Source organism: Malaclemys terrapin, chromosome 2 (assembly GCF_027887155.1).
Source record: "Malaclemys terrapin pileata isolate rMalTer1 chromosome 2, rMalTer1.hap1, whole genome shotgun sequence".
NCBI lineage: Eukaryota > Metazoa > Chordata > Testudines > Emydidae > Malaclemys > Malaclemys terrapin.
This window is the reverse complement of record NC_071506.1, coordinates 35,801,185-35,817,075: the sequence shown is the minus strand read 5'-3', so window position 1 is coordinate 35,817,075 and position 15,891 is coordinate 35,801,185. Positions and strand designations below refer to the sequence as shown.

General features: G+C 43.4%; 1 protein-coding gene across 1 annotated transcript in view; it reads left to right on the top strand.

The window, feature by feature from the left end:
- RIMS2 (regulating synaptic membrane exocytosis 2) overlaps positions 1–15,891 on the top strand; it is a 788,551-nt gene that overhangs the window by 189,223 nt on the left and 583,437 nt on the right. Inside the window, exon 3 of the mRNA XM_054018206.1 lies at positions 8,252–8,263. Coding sequence (XP_053874181.1) covers positions 8,252–8,263 — 12 coding nt within the window. The remainder of the gene's footprint in view (positions 1–8,251; positions 8,264–15,891) is intronic.

The window sequence follows — 15,891 nt, the reverse complement described above, 5'->3', positions numbered from 1 at the left end:
GATGGACATGTCTGATCTCTTTCCATAATTCCACATTCATCTGGGTTTATGCCAGCTTTTGCTGCTATACACATCAGTGCAGGTCATGTAGAGGCAGCAAACATCGGAAAAGGAAGTTGCTGAAGTGCAAAGCAGCCACAATTGTCCTTCTCTTAGGCTATGTTCACACTACAGCCTCGTTTGGTATAACTTATGTCACTCAGGGGTGTGAAAAAACCACCCCCCCTCAGCAACATAAGTTACACTGACATAAGCACTCACGTGCACACCACTATGTTGGCGGGAAAGCTTCACCCGCCGACATACTTACCGCCTCTCTCAGAGGTGGTTTTATTATGCTGATGAGAGAGCTCTCTCCTTACGGCATAGAGTATCTTCACCAGACATGCTGCAGTGGCACAGCTGTATCCTCAGGCCTGGGAAAGGTACTCAGAGTGTCCCAGCTAAATACAAGATCAAACATATAGTTCAGCATAAGTAGTTAACACACATTCTAAGGGACCATTAAGGGTGATGTGGCGCTTTAATACAATGGTAGTCAGAGGACAAAAAAGGGGGTTAGTGGGTTACAAATCGTTTTAATAAGCCATAAATCCAGTGTCTTTATTAAGACCATGATTTTTAGTGTCTAGCAAAGTTATGAATTTCATCTCCCAGGCTCCTCTCTTGAAGGTGTTGGGCAGATTTCCTTTGAGGATGAGGACTGAGAGGTCAGATACGGTGTGGTAATTTTGTGAAAAGTGTTCACCCACAGGTATCTGGTGATATGGTGTTTTTGTCTTTAATCATTTTCCTGTGTATGTTCATTCTAGAGCATAGTGATTGTCTGGTTTCTCCCACATAGTTGCTATGGGACATTTAGTGCACTGGATGAGGTACAACACATGTGATATCACTGGGTCCTATACATGCCTCTTGAAAGGTGTGTTGTGGGGGGTATTGACCACTGAAGCAGTGGAGATATGTCATCAGGTTTTGCATCTGTTGTTCTGGCAGGGTCTGGTGCTGCTTTGAGCAAGCTGTGGGCAGCTTGCTTCTGATGATGAGCTTGGAGAGGTTGGGGGGTTGTTTGAAGACCAGAAGAGGGGGATCAGGAAAGATTTCTTTCAGGGTGGGGTCCCCATCAAGTACAGGTTATAGTTGTTGATGATACCCTGTAGGGGTTCCAGGGAGGGTGGTAGGTGACAACTAAAGGAATGCAGTCGGAGAGAGGTTTATTTTTATATTGAAGCAAAACCCGCTCTAACCACACACCCCTAGTTGTCACAGGAAAATGATATAAGACAAAAGTACCATATCACTAGTGGATGAACACTTTTCACAAAACCAACCCTCTATATCTGACCTCTAAGTCCTCATCCTCAAAGGAAACGTTCATAACACCTTCAAAAGAGGAGCCCAGGAGCTTAAATTCATAACTTTGCTTGACACTAAAATCATGGTCTTAATAAAGAAACTGGATTTATGGCTTATTACAACAACTGGTAATCCACTAACCCCCCCTTTTTTTCCTGTGACTACAGGGGTGTTAAAGGCCACGTCACCTCAACTGGTCCCTTAAAATATGTGCTAACTACTTATGCTAAATTATATGTTTGATCTTGTATTTAGCTGAGACACTCTGAGTACATAATAACATGACTTAAAATCATTAAGTTATGCATATTGTTAGTCTTTGTATCTGTGTAATTTTATTACTGTTGCCTTCATTCTTCTAGTCATTGTTATGCTTCCTGGTTGTCTTAATATAGATTGTAAGCTCTTCAGGGAAGGGATTGTCTTCCTATGTGTGCATACAACACCATGTACAAAGAGACTCCTATTCTAATTGTGGCCTCTTGGGCACGACCACAGTACAAATACTTAGTAACAATAAAAATATTTTTAAAGGCAGATTCAGATTCCAAGGCCAGAAGGGACCACTGTGATCGTATAGTCGGCTCTCCTGTACAACACAGACATCAGGAGGAAGGTCCTGTGGTGAGAATAAGGAAGGTGTTTGGAGGAGGCCATGGGGAAGTTGCCCAGGGAGTTGTAGCTGTCATGCAGCTGTTACGGGAGGCAGTATAGACAGCTGCAGTCCACAGGGCCCTGGGCTGGAACCCGGAGTAGAGGGCGGGCCTGGTTTCCCCCCAAACCTCCCAATTGACCTGGACTGTGGGTTCTTCCAGAGGGGAAGGTCTCTGGGCTGTTCCCCAACCCACATGGTGAATCTCTGAGGCAAGAAAATCCGCCAATAAGTGCAGGACCCACCAAGATAGAGGAGGAACTTTGTCACACTGGTGTTAGAAGTGGGATCTTGGGGTGCACAGCACAGTGGAAGAAGGAGGGTGTTTAAAAAACAACAACAACAAAAAAGGGAGAGGGTTTTTTTTTTTTCACCACAATGGATGACGTAGTGCGGGCACTGATACAAGCTACGGCGGCCCAGCAGGAGGCTACCCGTGTCCAGGCAGCCGCCCAACAGGAGGCAGTGCGGCTGCAGCAAGAGACTAATCGCCTGCTGATGGACCAGGCTGCTCAAGAGCGAGCTATGTTGTGGGACCTGGTAAACGAGGTAAAGTCCCTTACAGAGCTGAATCGCAGCCATGATGGGACGCGGCTCATACGGGCCAGCCATTGGCTGCAGAAAATGACACGGGAAGATGATGTAGAGGCATACCTTCTGGCCTTTGAGAGGACAGCCCTACGGGAGGCCTGGCCTCGAGATCAGTGGTCTGGCATCCTTGCCCCATTCCTGTGTGGGGAGGCCCAGAAGGCCTACCATGATCTCCCTGAAGAGGCTGTGGCAGACTACCCCTAGCTGAAAGCAGAGATCCTGGCCAGATCTGGGGTAACAACAGCAGTGCGGGCCCAGCAGTATCATGGTTGGAGGTACCAGGAAGACAAAACCCTGTGGTCCCAATTGTATGACCTCATCCGTCTCGCATGAAAGTGGTTGCAAGCAGAGTCCCGGAGTCCGGAAGAGATACTAGTGGTTCTGGTCATCGACCGGTACATGAGGGGACTACCACCAGACCTTCGTGCCTGGGTAAGCTGGAACGAACCCTTCACCTATGACGAGGTTGTCGCACTGGTAGAGAGGTGAAGGACAGCGAGGGAGCTGACCTGACCAGTTAAGGAAGAGGCATCCCGGGTTAAACTAGCAGCACCAAGCCCTAAAGTTCGGGTGACTGGGCCACCAGGAGGCCCCAGGTGGAAAAAGAGAGTCTGAAGGCCCATTAGAGGCTACAAAGAGTCGGAGCACTGAGGGAGAAGAGGATCGTGATGTTAAACTGCCCAAACCAAGAGACCGGGGAACGCCTAGGGCTCCATACAGATGTTATGCCTGCGGGGAGTGGGGACACATAGCTGCACAATGTCCCAATGCTGAGGAGCCTATCCAGTGTAACCTGGGGAACTGGGCAGATCCATGCTCCCTAATCCACCTTGTGAGGGTCTCACTAACCCCACATATGTATACCAGACCAGTGAAACTAAATGGAGTAAGGACCATGGCACTGGTTGATTCGGGGAGTGCTATCACGCTTATCTCAGGGAATCTTGTAAAGCGTAGTCAGCTGCTGCAGGCTAAACGTACGGGGATAACATGTGTCCATGGGACAGTTAGTTACTACCCCACCATTCCAGTAAAAATCGAGATCCAAGGGAACACTACTGAGGTAGCAGCAGGTGTAGTCCCTAAACTCCCATACCCGGTGCTCATAGGGAGGGACTTCCCAGGGTTTGGAAACTTACTCCCAGTAGGGGGATTGGAGAAAGATGGGGACAGCAGACTACCAACTCCCAATCTTCTCTGAAATATCCCCAGATTTGTTCTCCACTCCCAGACAGGGTAGAAAGGCAAAAAGGGAAAGAAGGGCAGCTAAGGCCAAAAAGACCTAACCCAAGAAAACAAGCCTTCCAAACAGGTGAGAGTGTCTCCCGATTTAACACTAGACCAGAAGAATGAGGTGTCTGAGATGATCTTCTGGAACCAAGATGTGTTCTCGACAAAACCGGGTCGAACAACCGAGACATATCGCCACATTGTCACGAATCCTGGGGCCAGAGAAACAATGAGGCCCTATCGGGTGCCAGCGGCAAAAGAGGAAATAAAAGCAGAAGTAAAAAAAATGCTGGAGTTGGGGATCATCCCAGAATCCCACAGTCAGTGGTCCAGCCCAATCGTGCTGGTGCCCAAACCTGATGGCACCACAAGATTTTGCAACGACTTCCGGCGACTAAACGAAGTATCCCAGTTCGACACGTACCCCATACCTCGCATAGATGAGCTAGTGGACCGTCTGGGTAATGCCCGGTACTTGACTACCCTAGACTTGACAAAGGGATACTGGCAGATTCCCGTTGCAGAAGGCACAAAGGAAAAGACTGCGTTCTCTATACCAGAGGGTCTTTTTCAATATACTGTCCTCCCTTTTGGACTACATGGGGCCCCAGCTACCTTCCAGCGCCTCATGGACAAGCTATTACGCCCACATAACAGTTATGCTGCTGCCTACTTGGACGATGTGGTCATTCATACCCCAGACAGGGAAACCCACCTGGAGAAGGTGGAGGCAGTCCTCGATACCTTCAGGTGAGCTGGCCTTACAGCAAACCCTGCCAAGTGCGCTGTAGGGTTTACAGAGGCTAAATATCTTGGCTACATTGTGGAAAAAGGTCTGGTAAAACTTCAAGTGAACAAGTTAGAGGCCATCCAAAATTGGCCCCGACCAAGTCGCAAGAAACAAGTCCGAGCGTTCCTAGGTGTGGTGGGATATTACCAATGATTTATCCCCCACTTTGCCACAAGGGCAAGCCCCCTGACAGACCTAGTGAAAGCCCGTGGACCTGATCTGGTGAGATGGTTTGACGCAGCAGAGGACTCGTTCACAGACCTACGGACTGTCCTCTGCAATAACCCCGTACTGATAGCCCCTGATTTCACCAAGGAGTTTATCCTGCAGATGGATGCATCGGAAGTAGGGTTGGGGGCCGTTCTGTCACAGATGGTCGGGGAGGAGGAACACCCAATTCTATACATCAGTCGGAAACTCCTTCCAAGGGAAAAAAATGTGCAGTGGTGGAGAGAGAATGCCTCGCTGTAAAATGGGCCATGGAAACATTGTGCTACTACCTGCTTGGGCGCAGATATGTCCTCGTGACCGACCATGCCCCTCTTCAATGGATGCAGCGGAACAAGGAGAAGAACACAAGGGTGACCAGATGGTTCTTATCCCTCCAACCTTTCCAGTTCTGTGTGCAACACAGAGCACGGAGCCGTCATGGCAACGCCGATAGCTTGTCACATGTGCACTGTCTGGCGTCCCAAGCTGCCCAACCCCTTGGCGTTGAGCGGGGGGAATGATATGTGACAGACCCGGACCAGTGGGGTACAGGAGTCTGGTAGAGGGCAAATACACTGGTCACTGGATGAGTAGTTTTCTGTTCCCTGAATGACCAGAGCAGGGGCTGCACTAGAGTAATCAGGAGTATCAAACTGCTAGAACCAGTTAAGGCAGGCAGGCTAATTAGGACACCTGGAGCCAATTAAGAAGAAGCTTCTAGAATCAATTAAGGCAGGCTAATCAGGGCACCTGGGTTTTGAAAAGGAGCTCACTTCAGTTTGTGGTGCGAGTGTGAGGAGCTGGGAGCAAGAGGCGCAAGGAGCTGAGAGTGAGAGCGTGTGCTGCTGGAGGACTGAGGAGCACAAGCATTATCAGACATCAGGAGGAAGGTCCTGTGGTGAGAATAAGGAAGGTGTTTGGAGGAGGCCATGGGGAAGTTGCCCAGGGAGTTGCAGCTGTTACAGGAGGCACTATAGACACCTGCAGTCCACAGGGCCCTGGGCTGGATCCTGGAGTAGAGGGCGGGCCTGGGTTCCCCCAAACCTCCCAATTGACCTGGACTGTGGGTTCTTCCAGAGGGGCTGTTCCCCAACCCACATGGTGAATCTCTGAGGCAAGAAAATCCACCAATAAGCGCAGGACCCACCAAGATAGAGGAGGAACTTTGTCTCACAGCTCCTATTACCCCTCCACCCCCTGTCCTGATTTTTCACACTTGCTATCTGGTCACCCTATGCAAAACTGTTAAACAGCATAATTTCCAGTCAGTTTCTGGAAATATTTTTATTATTATAATAGCAACACATTCTCCTGAATCTCAGGAATAGAGTTCATATAGTGGAAAAGAGAAGAGTTCTTTGTAGTAGCAAATATGGAAAGATAAATGTACAAAACCAGATATTAAAAATGATTTATTTTTAAGTAGCAATAAATATTTACTAGGAATAAACAGTTTTACCTCAAAGTGTTAACCGTCTGAACAGATAGAACAGACAGTAGTAGATGGAAAACAAGCAGGTATATGTGAGTAAACATGACCATAAGCATCTTGTTTCTTAACCTTAAGCCTCTTGATTAATTTTACTTAATTTTAAATCTTGTCTATTTATTTTTTATTGCCTAGCCCGTCTTTATTTTATGTTAAGTTTTAAAACCATTGTCTGTCTTCTTTTTTTAAACATTACTAATATCTATTTTACATTTTTGTATATTATCTTTTGTCCTTCCTTTTTTCTGGTTTTGTACATAATTTATCTTTAACCCTTCCTTATGTTCTGTATTTTTAAAATTAACTTTTTAGGTAATTATTTAGTCTTGTCAGGTTTCTATTATTTTAAAATTAAACCCATCTCCCTCACGCCTGTCTATTTGCAACCATTTGGGGGATTTGATCTATTCCCACCCTATTATTCTCCTTCACTGTCATTTGTCTACCCAGAACATCTCACTTGTGGCTGAGAGGCAGTCACAGAGAAAGTAGCCAAACAGGTAGGCACTTCAAGGTTCAATGTGTCCGAAGGTATGCATGTTTTCTCCTACCCACTCTGAATCTCTTTGCTAGAAGCTCTTGGCATTGCTCATGCTACTATAAGGTGGGGATTCAGGGTCATAGGACATCCACATGGCTCCTCCATTCCCAATCTAAATCTCTCCACTCTTGCTCCTGTGGGCAAGGGAGCCTTGCTATGAGTACAGGTCAAGGGGCAAAGATGGCCTGGTATAGTACGGTTAAAAATGATACTTGCATGTACAGTGGTCACACTTCAAAAATTCTGTGATTTAAAAGACTTCATGATTTTCAGCAATACTCCCTATCTATATAATGGGGAATACCACTGGAAATGGTAACCTCTTTCAAAAAGCTTAAAACTTAACCCACTGTATGTTGATATTTTCAATAGCTAGTGTGTAAGAGCACAAAACTGTTTGTATACAGATACCTGAATGAGAGCTGTAAAACAAATGGAAAGTGCTCACCTACTTAAGTGTGCAATTAAGTGCTTAATAGCATACCTAAGTTTAGTCAGTGTATTGGCAAGTGTAAGTAACTGAGTTATCAAAAATCTTTTCATTTGTAAAGCTTTGTTCTCCATTCATACCAAATTGATTGACTGAGGGATAGTTTTGATTGAAATAATTTTGAATATTTTTTGTTTTCTAAAATGTGCTTCCTGTTACTACTTAGGCAGCTAAAAAGACAACCTTCTCACCAAGAAAAATAATATGGCAATATTAATACAGCCATATATTTTCATAAATATGCAAAGGAAAAAAGCACAAGACAAATACAGAGTAACATGTATCCTACATAACATATAATAAACAGCTGGGGCAAATTTGTCTTAATTTACATCTATGATTCAAACTCTGATATTTTGTATGAGCTATTGAGTAATTTGTATGCAGTTATGTCACTATCAGTCTCTTATTTCCAATTGCATTAGTCTATAATCCTTCAAAGAGATTTGCCCACCCAGAATCAAGCCAGTGGGCTTCTATGCAAGTGTGCAAGGGTTCCATCCATGCTGATCATTTGCAGGATTAGGACCTATCACACTTGGGCCAAATCCTGCATTCTTTATTCACGTTAGCTCCACTATTTGTTTTAATAAGGTAGGTGGGATTTGACTGTTAAATTGTTTTTATTAAAATAATTTTCTTTGTGCATGTATTTGTACTTTGACTTCCTTTGAAAATTTAATCAATAAACAACTAGAAGAAAACCAATACAATAACATCCTTTTCACCATATACTTTTCATAATTAGAAGAAACAAAAAGCTGTATGTGAATCAATTTCCTTGAAATTTGTTTATTTTTACTAACAAATACTAGTGCTTGGTTTCAGTATGGAAATAACTGTCTTTCCTTCTTTGTCTTTTTCTGTCCTTTCTTTCTTGCTTTCGTGGATATGAACTCCAGGAGGATAAAGTGGTTAGAGCCTTTTTCTGTCTAACATTATTTATTTTTATGAGTAGTCTTAATACTAAAGGCTAGATTTTGCCCTCACTTATACAGATACAATTCCCACTGAAAGAAAAAGGAGTTGCTCTTGTTTAAGTGAGAGCAGGAATGGGCCTTATGTGTTTAATAATTATTCATCTTAAAAACCATAAAATTTAAAGTGTTGTAGATATTATGCATGAAAATTCTTTTGTTGAAAAACAAGTGCATGCTCACAAGTTTCTTCTACTTTAATTTTGCAATATTCTATATGTGCAGTTTAAAAAAGAAAAGAAAATGGATAATTGATGCAATACTACTGATTTTTTTTCTTCCAAAAGAATTTGACAATAATTTTACAACTTAAATGGCACAAATTTGGTAATATTAGCTTTGTTCAGTGATAGCTCTGATTGTATTATGAACAACCACATGGTTAAAATTTAGTTTTTTTTTATTATATTTTATCCTTCTGATTTTGATGGAATGACAGCTCAGTAGTTTGAGTTTTTTTCACAGTAATTCAAAACATTAATAATCAAATATCATCAAGAAAACATGTCTATCCTAAACTTTTAATTTACTAGATACCATTTAATCCCTATAATATTGTGGAGTTAAGAATTAGCGTTTAACTTATTTTTGTTCTTTAAACTAAATTATAAGCATAAGTTTGTTATCCACAAGTCCTACTGCACATATTATATTGAGCATAATGTTGAAAGAATGTTAAGTTATGCATGCCACTAATATTTTGCTAGTTTGTTTTGTGAATACTAAACCTAAAGTATTCTCTTAAAATACTGATTTTATTCTAGCTATGTTTAGGAGAGGATGTGTAAGAGAATATGAATATGCCTGGACAGCTTTAAACATTTATTGAAAGGAATTAAATTTCATTTAAAAAAAATACAAACAGCAAAATATCCTGGCTGAACTAAATCTACTTTTCCATGAAAGTGACTGTAAACATTCTAAAAGCAACTGCAAATATAAAAGCTCTTGTCCTCTAGTGCTTAGCAATTACATCTGTCACTTGCAGACTAAAAAGTTTTTTACAGTTTGCATATGTCCAAATAGGTACACATAGAACAAACTCTCCCATTTAAATAAATGGGAGCTTGTTACCACTTTTTAGTGGGAGCTGTTTCAGGCCTCACAGATTGTCTACACTGCAATGAAAAATCCCTCACTGTCCCATGTCCACTCACTCAGGATGATGGGGCTTGGGCTACGGGGCAGCTTAATTGCAGTGTAGATGTTCGGGCTCAGGCTGGAGCCCAGGTTCTGGGAACTTCTCCCCTCGCAAGGTCTCAGATTTTGCGCTCCAGCCTGGGCCCAAACATCCACACAGCAATTTTAGAGCCAGTCACTCACTGCCTCTGTCTGTGGGTCACAGCTGAGAATACCAGATTTAGGACAAACTGCTAATAAATGAGGCAGATCCACCACAAAACAGGTGGTTATTCTTTCATAAGATACCAAGCCAGTAACAAAAGTAAACTTCTGTCTCACCACACCAGGTAACAAGAAGTCCAAACTGTAGTCTTCTTTGGCATCCCAGCCCTCGTTTCACCACCCAGACATTAGACGTGATGAGTGGTTATTTAATACCAATTTAATCAAGCAAAGGTTATTCTAATCCCAAGAGATCAGCCACACAGGCAAGCCAATATATAACTCAGATCTTACCTAATAATAACACTGTTGCCAATCCTTTAGTATCTAATATCTAAAGGTTTATTTATATGTAACCCTTCTGCCAGGTGGAGCTGGCAGCAACCAGGGTCAGGTTCAATATCTAGGGGTTCCTTTTCAACAATATAACACAAAACTGGTGCAAGCCCCCACCCAGTAACCTGGGAAAATTACACACCACCCCTGGGTGCCTCTGAGAGCCAATTCTGCCCCATTCCAAGCACAGAGTCTGAGTGTAGAAAATAAACTTTTAATGAAAGGAGAAAAGTCACCTGACATTAATTAGGGAAAATGCCACAAGCAGGATTCATAAACATAAAACTGTGAGCAGAATGCATGGAGCACAGTCTTCTGTCTCATGTTCTTGAATTCTACAACCAAAAATGTCTTTTCTGTGCCCCCCTCTGCCCCCTCACCATACCCCATTCACAGTGGTTGTCTTTGATCAGTGAGGACCCAGGGTTCAGAAGTGCATGTGCGTGAGTTGACCTCTCACCCAGGGAAGAAAGCTCTTGGCTTGCTCCGTCATCTGAGCAGTTTTTCTGGCTGGCCACACCACCAGCCCTGTTCCTTGCCACCTGACTGCCCTACGAGCCACTGTTCCTCACCGTCTCCCGCTGGCTGTTCCCGCCAGATGACTGCTCGCCACTTTTGACAGCCGTGCCTGCCGGTCACCTTCTGCTGCCACCTGCCCCTATGTTGTGACCTCTGTAGGTCAGTCCCTTAGTGTTTGTCAGTTCTTAGTGATTTTTAGCTCTCATCAGGCTGGGCAGAAACACTGTCCCACCACAAGTGATCTCAGCACTTAAAATAACAAAAGGCTCCTAATGAAGTCTATTTAGCTCTATGTTTGAACAGTGGGGACGAACAGGTTAAACCAGACTGGGGACCCCTAGGGAGAGTCCACACCACCTGTCTGGAACACCTGTCTCCACCCCTCTCTGCTTTCACAGCCGTCTGGCATAAAACTCCTTAGCTTAACTAGGTTCTTTCAGCTGAGGGGGACCTCCTCATTTGGGGCAGGTTAAGCACAGTTTTGCCCCCCTTTATTCAGACAATAAAGACAACATTGAAAACATTTCACTACCCGTGCATTCAGTACTAAAGTGATTTGTAACCCAACACCAGCCAAAGTTGATCACTTGGGGCTACACAGCTCCTGTCTGCTAGATACCTGTGCAGAGTAGGTGTGTTCATGTGAATACAGTTTGCTCCTAAAGTCTCTCCCCCTCCCCAACTAGCTGTCAGGAGAGAGTTCATTCAGACTCTGCTTACATCTAAGAGAAAAGATGGTCAAGGAAAACAAATACATACTCATTGCAAAGTTCTTGGATCAGACTTGTAGTCATGATGGAATAAACTGCTGGTTTGTAAAGTCTCTCATAACTTCCAAAAGATTGGAAGGTCCTCAGTCCATTGGTTGGAATGCTCCTTTTAGTGTAAGTCCAGAGATCAGATCAGGAAAGATTTCAGAGTAACAGCCGTGTTAGTCTGTATCCGCAAAAAGAAGAACAGGAGTACTTGTGGCACCTTAGAGACTAACAAATTTATTAGAGCATAAGCTTTCGTGGACTACAGCCCACTTCTTCGGATGCATATAGAATGGAACATATATTGAGGAGATATATATACACACATACAGAGAGCATAAACAGGTGGGAGTTGTCTTACCAACTCTGAGAGGCCAATTAATTAAGAGAAAAAAACTTTTGAAGTGATAATCAAGCTAGCCGAGTACAGACAGTTTGATAAGAAGTGTGAGAGTACTTACAAGGGGAGATAGAGTCAATGTTTGTAATGGCTCAGCCATTCCCAGTCCTTATTCAAACCGGAGTTGATTGTGTCTAGTTTGCATATCAATTCTAGCTCTGCAGTCTCTCTTTGGAGTCTGTTTTTGAAGTTTTTCTGTTGTAATATAGCCACCCGCAGGTCTGTCACTGAATGACCAGACAGGTTAAAGTGTTCTCCCACTGGTTTTTGAGTATTTTGATTCCTGATGTCAGATATGTGTCCATTAATTCTTTTGCGTAGAGACTGTCCGGTTTGGCCAATGTACATGGCAGAGGGGCATTGCTGGCACATGATGGCATATATCACATTGGTAGATGTGCAGGTGAACGAGCCCCTGATGGTATGGCTGATGTGATTAGGTCCTATGATGATGTCACTTGAATAGATATGTGGACGGAGTTGGCATCGGGGTTTGTTACAAGGATAGGTTCCTGGGTTAGTGGTTTTGTTCAGTGATGTGTGGTTGCTGGTGAGTATTTGCTTTAGGTTGGGGGGTTGTCTGTAAGCGAGGACAGGTCTGTCTCCCAAGATCTGTGAGAGTAAAGGATCATCTTTCAGGATAGGTTGTAGATCTCTGATGATGCGCTGGAGAGGTTTTAGTTGGGGGCTGAAGGTGACAGCTAGTGGTGTTCTGTTATTTTGTTTGTTGGGCCTGTCTTGTAGGAGGTGACTTCTGGGTACTCGTCTGGCTCTGTCAATCTGTTTTTTCACTTCAGCAGGTGGGTATTGTAGTTTTAAGAATGCTTGATAGAGATCTTGTAGGTGCTTGTCTCTATCCGAGGGATTGGAGCAAATGCGGTTATATTTTAGAGCTTGGCTGTAGACAATGGATCGTGTGATGTGTGTCCTGGATGGAAGCTGGAGGCATGTAGGTAAGTGTAGCGGTCAGTAGGTTTCCGGTATAGGGAAAGAGGAGACGCTTCCAGGGCTTTTTATACTTTCTCCCATGTGTAGGGAATTCTCTGTCTTAGTTTGTGGAAAATTACAGGCACAAGGTGGAGTCCAGGCTCACATGAGCAAGTCACATGCCCTTGCATGCTTTTATGAGTCATAGGAGCTGCATATTTTGGCTAATACTTCCATCGGGCAGGGACAGGTTCTTCTATGGTCTATTGTGTGAGCTAAGTGTCCTTTAATGGGCCATCAACTTGAATAGTCCATTCACAATGTGCTGGCCAGACTGGATGTAAATTACCTTGTGGGCATTACCCCAGAAGCAAACACATTTGAATTACTAATACATAGTCAATATTCATAACTTTAGATACAAAGATGATACATGCATACAAACAGGATAATCATATTTGATAGATTGTAACTTTTCCATTGACACCTTATATGATATACTTTGTACAAGATTTGTTGCAATTTACTAACAGTGGCAATATTGATATGATGGCTCATGTTTCAATCATACAGCATCCCACAGCCCAAGCCCCGTGAGCCCGTCACCTGATTCAGGCCAGCCACAGGTTTTTAATTGCTGTGACAGACTGTATTTTAGTGTGGTTGAGAAATACATTTCTTCAAACATAATCCATGTGGCACATGATCACTTATTATTATTTATGTAGCACCCAAGGTGTGCTAGGTATGTAACAGATCAATAAAAGAAACTCTCCCCCACCCCAAAGAGCTTAGAATCTAAGAGTGGTCTTGAACACAAGTAGTATCATTGTGGTCAACTCAACCACTCGTATCTATAAAGGTATTTTTGTCTATATGTTTAGAGTATCAAGCTCTAAATTTAGTAAGATAGTAAGCCCTCAGTTAAACAATGCAGTGAAGAGGATACACAAATACCTGGATTTATGATGTATGTATCATGATGGTTACATTTTGGGGGCGGGGGGAGGAGGGGTATGCGAATCTTGGGAGCTGTTAGTATTTAGATTACCTTTTAATGGTTAATGATTGCGTCTCAGATTGCTTTAGGTAGTGCCCAGTTCTACTGATTTAGAATTGTATGTTTAGAAATAATGAAGATAGAGAGCCAAATGCATATTTTGAGCCAGATTCTTTCTTCCCCAGTGCAGTGCGAGTGTAAGAGAAGGGTAAAAGAAGCTCTCCTATGTGCATCTGTGAAGGGAACAGCAAAAATCCTGATTTTGCACCCTATGGTGTCAAGAGAGCTTCTATATTCCTCAGCACCTTGCACTCAGACATTCGCAGAATGGATATCCTGTACAATGTTTGGCTTTTATGTGATATAAGATATGGATTATGGTAGTGTTTTACCAACATAGAAAAGTTATAATTGTTTGTTGTCCCTCATTTTCCAGTACTAACACAAATGTGGCATAACAATTTTATGTCCAGTATCTTAAGGGTCATGTTCTATTTTTGGTAACTGTAATACGTTCTTAAATATAGCTATAGATACTGGGGGTGGCTAATGGTTGAACACTGACCATATGACTGAGCAATGTGGATCAGGAAACTCCTCCCATAGCTTAATCTGCAGCACTCAGATCCATGCAGAGATGAGAAGCAGAGAAACAGTCTACCATGCCTTATGCCATAGGGATCCTGTCCACGAGGACAGGATTTCAGGAGAAGGGCTGGGGCACTGCTCAGCATGCAATGTGTGTAGAAGTTAGCTGCCAGTCAATGTATGCTGTTGATGGGAGTATATGCAGCAGTTTAGATGGGAGCTGCACATAGCCTCTGACTGTCAGAATATGGTGCCCATTCTGTTATTGAACATGTATGGTTGGGATTTAGTTAGATGCACCTAGTAAGTCACTCACATACATTAAAGAGGATTCCTGCTTTGCTGTTCATATGGCGGGAAGAGGCTTTCTATGCATGCCTATTTCCTTATCTTACAGCACTCCTCCTGCTTTAAATCATTGTTTCCACATATTGTACTTCATGTGCACACTTCTGCTGCTGCTGCTGATGGTATAGTGAGAACAAGTTAAAAAACAAAAACAAATCCCAGCCATTCCTCAGTCTTGCATAATTGGATATAGCAAAATATGTTTGCCAAATGGAGGACCAAATCTGTAAGGAAAGAAATGATCTAATCTTTGAGTGATGGCCCTATATGGATTCCAACATAGGTGCACATGCACAGGAGCTGGAAGGTTTTAATAGCTCTGTCTGTTGACCCACATGTGAGCCATATGTCCCCTCATGTTTGCAGCTCAGGTTATAAAAGGTTGTGTGGGTCAATGCCTCTCCAGTTCCTTCTTACCACTGCATGGCTTGAGTTGGAACCCATGTTCCTTCACGCTGTTAGCTTAACTAGGTGACGGTCCATTCTTCCTTTCTTGTATATAGTTTTTGCAGCCTGTTTTTAGAGTTGTAGTTAGTTAGGTTCTTCTTCAAGTAGTGTCCCTATGGGTGCACCATTGTAGGTACGGTAGTGCCCCTGCACCTGGGATTGGGGATCTTTGGTAGAAGTGCCTGTTGGGCTGCACATGTGCTCCTCCCTGTCTCACGATGTGAGCGCTATATAGCGCTGTGTGGTCCAATCATCCTCAGTTCCTTCTCAAGCACTCTTGGTCGGGGACGGAATCCCTAGCAGAGGCCTTCATACATCTGTAATGATATTAGTGTTTCTGTTGCAAGTTCTTAATAAGTATGTGTTTCCTTTATTTTTTTCTTCCCTGTATCCCTTCTCTCTCAATTTTTTTTCTTTTGCTGTTTTCTCCCTGTTACTCTTTAGATTAGCATAGGTTTCCTTTTCTATGCCCTTTCCTACTGAGAAGTTCTCTCTACTTGGGGTTATGCCTGGATCCGCCGGGATTAAAAGGTGCCTCTCCTGTTATGAGGCCATCCAAATGAGCGACGGCTACTCATGGTGCATCCACTGTTTGGGTGAGGGGCACGTATCTCAGAAATGCACTCACTGCCTCAAATTGAAGGCATGGTCCAGGAAGGACCATGAATTGAAAATAAAACTTTTACAGCTGGAGGGCTCATTGCGACCAGCCTCAGAATCTGGCCCCGATAACTTTCCTCCACCATCAGCACTGTCATCTGCTGACCCCCACTACAAAAAAAATTTACACTCTCTTGCTACCTCAAAGAAAGGCATCCCCTGTGAGTTTGGTAGCCTTGACATCTTCTGGGATGAGACCTAGTTCCTTTGACTGTCTAGGTATCTCTGGTATTGTTGAGAG